The sequence below is a fragment of the Anabrus simplex genome, chromosome 2 (assembly GCF_040414725.1).
Source record: "Anabrus simplex isolate iqAnaSimp1 chromosome 2, ASM4041472v1, whole genome shotgun sequence".
Taxonomy (NCBI): Eukaryota; Metazoa; Arthropoda; class Insecta; order Orthoptera; family Tettigoniidae; genus Anabrus; species Anabrus simplex.
The window spans coordinates 956,232,065-956,241,371 of record NC_090266.1 but is presented as its reverse complement, the minus strand read 5'-3'; the positions used below and the strand labels follow the sequence as shown (position 1 = coordinate 956,241,371).

Here is a 9,307-nt window from a genome sequence, read left to right as displayed (position 1 = left end):
TTTGTTGTAGACGATTTTTCAAATTTGTTCTACCCTTGCCAAATAGCGAGATGACCGACAGGATCAACTATATAAGCTATATAAAGAATAACGTGAATAAAATGACAACAGGAAGAGAGAATCATATTGTGATCTCTCCTACATTTAAAAACACCACTCAAACTTATTCGTCTACTAAGGTCATTCCATGCCATTTCTCCACTGAAAGCTCGGAACATACCACCTAGCCGAGCAGCTGATCTCCTTTCTCCCATGTCTTCCCAGCCCAAACTCTGCAACATTTTCGTAACGCTACTCTTTTTTCGGAAATCACCCAGAACAAATCGAGCTGCTTCCTTTGGATTTTTTCCTGTTCTTGAATCAAGTAATTCTGGTGAGGGTCCCATACACTGGAACCATGCCATAGTTGGGGTCTTACCGGAGATTTATATGCCCTCTCATTTACATCCTTACTACGACCCCTAAATACGCTCAGAACCATGTGCAGAGATGTATACCCTTTATTTACAATCCCGTTTATCTGATTACCCCAATAAATATCTTTCCTTATTTTAACACCTAGGTACTTAGTCCTCCCCATAAGGAACTTTCATCCCATCAACGCAGTCATTAAAACGGAGAGGATTTTTCCTCTTTGTGAAACTCACAACCTGACTTTTAACCCCGTTTATCATCATACCATTGCCTACTGTCCATCCCACAATCTTTCTCTTTTTTTCTGTGTTGCATTTTCTTACAATCTTGTAACTTATTTATTACTCTATAGAGAATAACACCTTCTACAAATAAATAATATCTGATTCCAGTTCTTTTACTCATATAATTTTTATATAGAACAAAGCATAAAAGTCTAATAATACTGCCTTGAGGAATTCTCCCTCTTAATATGTTTACAGTAAATAAGGCCACGGCCTCTTCCTTCCCACTCCTATCCCTTTCCTACATCCCATCGTCGACGTAAGACCCATTTGTGTCGGTGCAACGTAAAGCAAAATTGTAAAAAAGGAAAAAAAAGGAAAGATATTACAAGATCAGTTCTATTTTCTAGACATATAGCCACCCATTCAGTCACTTTTTTCTGTAGTCCAATTGCACTCATTTTTGCCAGTAGTCTTCCATGGTCTACGTTATGAAATTACTTAGATAGGTCAATCGCGATACAGTCAATTTGAAATCCCGAATCCAAGATATCTGCTATATCTTGCTGGAAACCTACAAGTTGAGTTTCAGTGGAATAACCTTTCCTAAACCCGAACTATCTTCTTCCGAACCAGTTATTAATTTCGCAAACATGTCTGATATAATCAGAGGAGGATATGTGTTATCACCCCCACCCCCACGTGTTCATCGGAGTTCGACGTGCTTATTGGGTGCTAATAAATTAAGTAATGTCAAACACGTTATTGTGCTATGAAGCACATTGGACATCAGAGACTGTGTTTCAGGTGAACTCTACCAGATCCTGCAATCAGCGTTCGTGAAATCAAGACAGAAAAGGACAATCAGGTATGATCACTCTCGACTCTACGCCGTATCATTATCCGATTGCAAAAATAAGAACGGATTTCGTCTTGGATTACTGTAACACCATGTATTATTAAGCATGGTGTGATCGGGGTGAATCATATTGATGCCGTGAGGATTTGGAATCGCTCTCAAAAAACTGGAAGTGTGGAGGGTTTGCCTCGTACCGGATGACCAATGTCAACAGCAGCCGCTCAGGACCGATACCTTCGGATTCAGGCCCTCAGGAGCCCTTGTGACAAAGCAACACAGCTGCTCAACGGCTATTTGGAGGCCACTGGCACGGCTGTTACACCATTAACCATCTGCAATGGTTTTCACGAAATGAATCTGCCTGCTAGGCGTCCGTGGCGATCACCCCTATTCAAAATGCCGCACCGTGATGCCCGGTAGAAGCGAGAGCACGAAGGTTGTACCCTGAATCAACGGCGACGTGTCCTCTTCACGGATGAGTATAGGATCGCCCTCACCCCTGACAATCACTGGAATCGTGTATGGAGAAGGCCTGGAAACATCGAACGTCTACGTCACCCTATCCCACGGGTCCAGCAGAGGGGAAGGTCCATCATGATTTGGGCTGGAATCATCTATGGCCGCTGGAAGTCACTCATTAATGTTCAAGGAAACCTGCGGACAGAGGCATATTGGGACACCATCCTCGAACCATTTGAGCTGCCTTTCCATCAACACGTTGATGACGGGTGCCGTCTACAGAATGTGAACGCCAGAGTACACCGTGTGCACCTGGTAACTGGCTACCTCCAGGCGGTTGGAATTATCATGCTTCTTTGCTGTACAATCTGTCGAGTATCATGTACATATCCCTAACAGCTCACACGGATTATTGTCTGGTGAAAACCAGGAAGGTGCAAATCTTTTTGGATGTGTAGGGGCCTATATGTAATTATGTCTTTGTATCTGATACTCTAGTTTGTAAACATGTACTGTACATTTGATTTTAGTACGCTCCCATATCACACGTGCCACATGTCATTTTTGTGGTCATGTCTCGTTTTGTGATAGCCATTTTTGTACAGTAGCCGGACGAAATTAATAATCACTTATCCCCGATATAAATTAATCCTTAATTTATTATCCTAGAAATGGATTTCAACACCGATGTTTAAACTACTTGATGATAGTATCACATTTGATATTTTAAGAGTCACATTTTCTCTGTGACGCGCATTATGAATTATTTCCTTTCAAGTTGATGGCTGTGGGAGGATAATAGAACTTAATATTAATTATTATAATAACATCATTAACAGATAGGCAGTTAACCATAATAATAAATTTGTTAATAATTTCGATTGATATCAGGTATTTGATTTGCAAGGGTGCTGTGATATCACGATGATATCTGAAGTCGTGCTCATTGACTGTGTGTGATATTTAGATTTTTCTGTGAGAAATACCACAGTTATGTTGTTGACTCAACGGTAGGTATTTGATTGAAGTGAGCATTATTGTTGATGATTATTGGGATTTTTGTGCTTCACTTTATAATTTAGAGGTAATGTAACCATCCTTCTCCATCATCGTTTAGCCACTTAGGATATTCTTTTGTTAATTTAACCTATTATTTTACCGTAAAATCAAGAAATTATGACATTCTTGCCGTCAGTATTTTATCAACCCAATAATGTTTTATTTTGATTCCTTAATAATACAGTATGTTTTCATACCCGTACCTCGTGAGCTTGAGAGTCGCATAGGTGCACTGTATTGTACCCGTAAATATAAAGGGTACAATATGTATGTTCGTCAATTTTATTGGTTTTTACATCCCACTAACTATTTTTACGGTTTTTTGGAGACGGCTGCATTTTGTCATGCAGGAGTTCTTTTACGTGCCTGTAAATCAACTAACACGAGGCTGACGTATTTGAGCACCTTCAAATACAACCGGGCTGAGCCAGGATCGAACCTGCCAACTTGGGCTCAGAAGGCCAGCGCTCTACCGTCCGAGCTACTCATCCCGACTTGCATGTAAGTGTGTATGTATGTATGTAGCGGCAGATTTTGTTAGTTGCTTTACGTCGCACCGACACAGATAGACCTTATCGCGACGTTGGGACAGGAAAGGCATAGGAATGGGAAGGAAGCGGCCGTGGCCTTAATTAAGGTACAGCCACAGCATTTGCCTGGTGTGAAAATGGGAACCGACGGAAAACCATCTTCAGGGCTGCCGACAGTGGGGTTCGAACCCACTAGCTCCCGGATGTGAGCTCACAGCTACGCGCTCCTAACCGTACGGTCAACTCGCCCGGTAGCGGCAGATTAAACGTTTCACCACTCGTAAGCACTATGATTATTATTATTATTATTATTATTATTATTATTATTATTATTATTATTATTATTATTATTATTATTTAACATCTGACTTCCAAAAATGAACAATAGTCAAGTACTTGAAATAACTGCAGAATATGGGTTTATCGTATAAATTATATCTAAAAATACACAATACCCACCAAACCAAAGTACAGTATTCAGAACCTGTTCCTTTTTTTAAAGTTGAAAATAAATTCGTCTCACTTTGACAGTAGCGAACTCGTCAGTCAAATCCTCATGGCTCTCGTTTTTCCCTTGCTAGTAGATGTCATACACGCCACCTCTCCGAACCATTAGCTAGCAGCGATATCTCAAGAAATAAAACTGTTTATAATAGCAGGTATTAAACGTATGTTTCTTAGCAGCCAAAGTGTAAGACCGCAGTCATAGGCGTGGTATTACTCTATGAATAAACAGTAAAAATTAAGACAATAACTCCTCACTGTAGTTATTCAAAGACCGAGCTCGATAGCTGCAGTCGCTTAAGTGCGGCCAGTATCCAGTATTCGGGAGATAGTAGGTTCGAACCCCACTGTCGGCAGCCCTGAAAATGGTTTTCCGTGGTTTCCCATTTTCACACAAGGCAAATGCTGGGGCTGTACCTTAATTTTTTTTTGCTAGGGGCTTTACGTCGCACCGACACAGATAGGTCTTATGGCGACGAAGGGATAGGAAAGGCCTAGGAGTTGGAAGGAAGCGGCCGTGGCCTTAATTAAGGTACAGCCCCAGCATTTGCCTGGTGTGAAAATGAGAAACCACGGAAAACCATTTTCAGGGCTGCCGATAGTGGGATTCGAACCTACTATCTCCCGGATGCAAGCTCACAGCCGCGCGCCTCTACACGCACGGGCAACTCGCCCGGTACCTTAATTAAGGCCACGGCCGCTTCCTTCCCACTCCTAGCCCTTCCTTGTCCCATCGTCGCCATAAGACCTATCTGTGTCGGTGCGACGTAAAGCCACTAGCAAAAAAAAAAGTTATTCAAAGACCGAGCGAGTTGACTGTGCAGTTAGGGACACGCCGCTGTGAGAATGTATTCGGGAGATATTGAGTTCGAACCCCACCGTCGGCAGCCCTGATGATGGTTTTCCGTGGTTTCCTGTTTTCAAACCAGGCAAATGCTGGGGCTGTATCTTAAGTAAGTCCACGGCCGCATCCTTCCCACTCCTAAGCCTTTCCTATCCCATCGTCGCCATAAGATCTACCTGTGTCGGTGCGACGTAAAGCCACTTGTAAGAAAAGCAGTCAAAGCATACAAAAGTACTATTGGAGGTTTTAACAAAAAAGGGTATTGGCCGAAATTGCCCTCCCCACCTTCCCGCCACCCTTAGGCACATCCGTATTGAGCCTATATTCTAACTTCGCCTTTGTATGCGCGTATGCACTCAATCATACGGTAGATTTATTTGACCGGGCGAGTTGGCCGTGCGGTTAGGGGCGTCCAGGTGTGAGCTTGCATCCGGGAGATAGTGGGTTCGAACCCCACTGTCTGCAGCCCTGAACAAGGTATTCCGTGGTTTCCCATTTTTACACCAGTGCAAGTGCTGGGGCTGTACCTTAATTTAGGCCACGGCCGCTTCCTCCCCACTCCTAGACCTTTTCTCTCCCACCGTCGCCATAAGACCTATTTGTGCCGGTGTGACGTAAAACAAATAATTGTTTTAAAAAGATTAATTTGCATCCAGCTAGAGTATCGAATAAAACATGGAACTGAAACTTTTTTAACAGTTGAAGGACGGAGTGGATACGAGAGAGTGGAGTCATCGGACTGAAAAGTGGTAAATGCTGTATCTTTCGCCTCACCTAGAAACCCGTCCCCACCTTTCGAGCTGAGCGCCGGGCAGCTTTCTTCTTGGCCTCAAAAAATTGCTTGCGCGAGTGAGCAAAGCTGAGCCCTCAGTATGGTGCGAGCGCTGGCAGTACGATGGTCGCAGTCTCAGCTACTGACACGGCCACTGCCGCAATTGCGAGGACTATCGGTGTTCCTGCATTGACACCTTTATCGTGGCTTGGATTAACTTTTCTTGTGCTCGCCCCATTCCTAGTGGTCGGTCAGGAGACAGCGTCATTCCTCAGGAAAGACTCCAGCCGTTACAAGGGCTTTAGCGGTGTAAGAGTTCGCCCAGATTCCACCCGGCAAATTTACTTCCACGACCAGACAATCGCAGTGGTAGAGTTGGGACCAGGGAGAGAACTCTACGCCTGTGAACTTATTGAAGTCAAGTAAGTAGAACATGCTTATCTTATTTCAAAATGCGACTTTTCTTTTACAAAATGCTTGACAGAGTAGAGGATGCCTATATAAAGAAAGTGTTTTAGTGAAGGAAAAAAGTGGAGGGACTCAAATTTTATTTTTTATTATTATTATTTTTTTTTTTGCTATTTGCTTTACGTTGCACCGACACAGATATGTCTTATGGCGACGATGGGATAGGAAAGGCCAAGGAAGTGGAAGGAAGCGGCCGTGGCCTTAATTAAGGTACAGTCCCGGCATTTGCCTGGTATGAAAATGGGAAACCACGGAAAACCATCTTCAGGGCTGCCGACAGAGGGGCTCGAACCCACTATCTCCCGATTACTGGATACTGGCCGCAATTAAGCGACTGCAGCTATCGAGCTCGGTGGACTGAAAATTTGAATTCATTAGCTTCTATAAGGAACGGCAATGAGGGACATTTTCTGTCAGTCTTCTTCTGCCCGCAGCCAAGCCCATGATTAAATTCCCTTACAGGTGGTCCCATGGTGCAAACAAATGTATAGATACTTACTTATTCGTTCAAGAAGACAGTTTCTTCTGTCAGTCTTACATTGTTCATAGTGCTAAAAACTCTTTCACGGTCAGAGACTGAAATATACATTGAGTTTATGGCTGTGGGCATAATTTTCACATTTGCAATACTCTTTTTTATTCTTCTTATCCTACCGCTTTTCTCACACTGGTGGGGTCGCGGGTGCGAACTGTGTCCCATATGCGGATTTGGTCCAGTTTTACGGCCTGACGCCATCCCTATGCGGAGGGATGTGTGGTAAGTTGTGGGAATATGAAGAGGAATGTGTTGGGACAAATACAAACTCCCAGTCCCCAAACCGTAGGTATTAACCATAATTTCTGCCGCAGCCGGAAATTGAACACAGGGCCCTTTGCCATTCAGCTAAGGGACCGGTCGTTCGCACTTACAATAATAGATAAATAACAGTCAAAAAAATTCAAACAAATAGATGCAATTTTGTGAATACCAGTTTAATTCGGGATATAGTATCTGTTAACTATGGTACTTGGTTCCTGCTGGGATATCAGAATGTCATAAACTGCAATTCAAGTTAAATTTATAAGACCGATGTATGCGGATTATTATGATGTTTGGTACGGCTGGTTCACTTGGATTGTTGTTGCTTCCTGTAAGTAGTGTGGTAATGTCCTTCGGCAATCACGCCCTTGTGTGTGCATGTAGGACCACTATTGGTGTGTATGTTGGTAATTAATTTGAGCTAGGTCTGAGATCGAAGTATCCATGGCCTGTTTGTGAAGTGTCATCTTAGTATTCGTTCGAAACTGAAATGGAGAGGCGACGAAATCTATTTATAAACTAACATGGATTGATATTTTTAATCAATTTCTCCCTTTTTTCTTCTTTTGTCTAGTGGTTTAACGTTGCGCTAACACATAGAAGGTTTTCGGAAACGGAAGGATTACCCATGGCGTTAATTAACGTATAGCCCCAGCATTTGCCTGGTGTGGAAATGGGAGACCACCGAAAAACCATCTTCAGGGCAGCCGATGATGGAATTCGAACCCACCATCACCAGAAAGCAAGCTCAAAGCTACGCGACCCTAACCGCATGGCCACATCGCTCGGTCCATTTCTCTTACTTGATCGGGCCGTGTGGTTCAAACGACAAAACGCTGGCCTTCTCAGCTCAATTTGGCCGATTCGATCCTGGCTCAGTCCAATAGAATTTGAATGTTCAAATTCGTTAACATCGAGTCAGTAGATTTATTAGAACATAGAAGTACTCCTGCGGGAGAAAATTCTGGTATCTCAGCGGCTCCAGAAGCGTAAACGCAGTCAGTAGGACATAAAACAATAACAGTATGTTCTTCTCGGTTGAGTTACTTGAGGCCGAAGGAACTCGGTTAGAGTTTCTCCACACAGTTCTAAATTCAAGGCAGGGGCGGAAATCTAACCGGAGACAATTGGGCGCGGTAGATTGCTGTGGAAGCTTCTAGACCTCGGCTGTAACCACTTAGGAATATAACATTCCATCTTCTTTGTACCCCAGAAACAGTACGTATCACTGAATTCTCCAACCCTTCGATAAGCTCCCTTAAACATAACCAAGTAACAATTTTAAAAATGTATTAAACACATCCTGAATATTTTCTAGACGATTAGTGTAGCCATCAAACAAGCTGGGATACCAAGTTTATTTAGTGCTCCCGTCACTTTAACAGGCCCGGAATCAACGGGCAATATTTCTTCCATGTGATGTAGTGGTTATTGTGATAAGCTGACACCCCTGGCGGCCGGGCTTAGATTCCTCGCTCTGTCACGAAAATTTGAAACGTGGTACGAGGTCTGGAAGGGGGTCCACTCAGCCTCTGGAGGTCAACTGAGTAGAAGGGGGTTCGATTCCCACCTTAGCCATCTTCGAAGTGGTTTTCCGTGGTTTCCCACTTCCCGGCAAATGTCGGAATGGTACCTAGTTTAAGGCCAAGGCCACTTCCTTCCGTCTTCGTTGCCTATCCCTTCCAGTCTTCCCATCCCCACAAGGCCCCTGTTCATCATAGCAGGTGAGGTCGCCTGGGCGAGGTACTGGTCATTCTCCCCAGTTGTATCCGCGACCAAATGTCTCACGCTCCAGGACACTGCCCTTGATGCGGTAGAGGTGGGATGGTTCTGTATGAGTTGCGCCGAGTAAAATTTGCGCCGTGGAGATTCCCCGCCGAGAGTAGAAGTGGTTTGACAGCTGTCTTAAGCATCTGCTACCTGCGCTGCACCGCAGGGCGTTATTTCCAAGTTCAAGGAATGTCTGAATATCTGTAGTACTGAGATTTTGAAATTAATAAAACATATTATTCACTCTAGACTTTTTTTTTTTTTTTTTTGCTAGTTGTTTTACGTCGCACCGACACAGATAGGTCTTACGGCGACGATGGGACAGGAAAGGGCTAGGAGTGGGAAGGAAGCGGCCGTGATCTTAATTAAGGTACAGCCCCAGAATTTGCCTGGTGTGAAAATGGGAAACCACGGAAAACCATTTTCAGGGCTGCCGACAGTGGGGTTCGAACCTACTATCTCCCGAATACTGGATACTGGCCGCACTTAAGCGACTGCAGCTATCGAGTCGGTATTCACTCTATCAATGTTGGTTTCTTGCACATTTAGAAAACCTGCATCGTATTTATATCAGTGGGTGAAATGGGTACAACTACGTAGAAGAA

At 43.7% G+C, this 9,307-nt stretch overlaps 1 protein-coding gene across 1 annotated transcript in view; it reads left to right on the top strand.

The window, feature by feature from the left end:
- The first annotated feature begins 5,780 nt into the window (after nucleotides 1–5,780).
- Nucleotides 5,781–9,307, top strand: part of LOC136863215 (group 3 secretory phospholipase A2) — a 204,265-nt gene continuing 200,738 nt past the window's right edge. Inside the window, exon 1 of the mRNA XM_067139585.2 lies at nucleotides 5,781–6,087. Coding sequence (XP_066995686.2) covers nucleotides 5,789–6,087 — 299 coding nt within the window. The 5' untranslated portion in view covers nucleotides 5,781–5,788. The remainder of the gene's footprint in view (nucleotides 6,088–9,307) is intronic.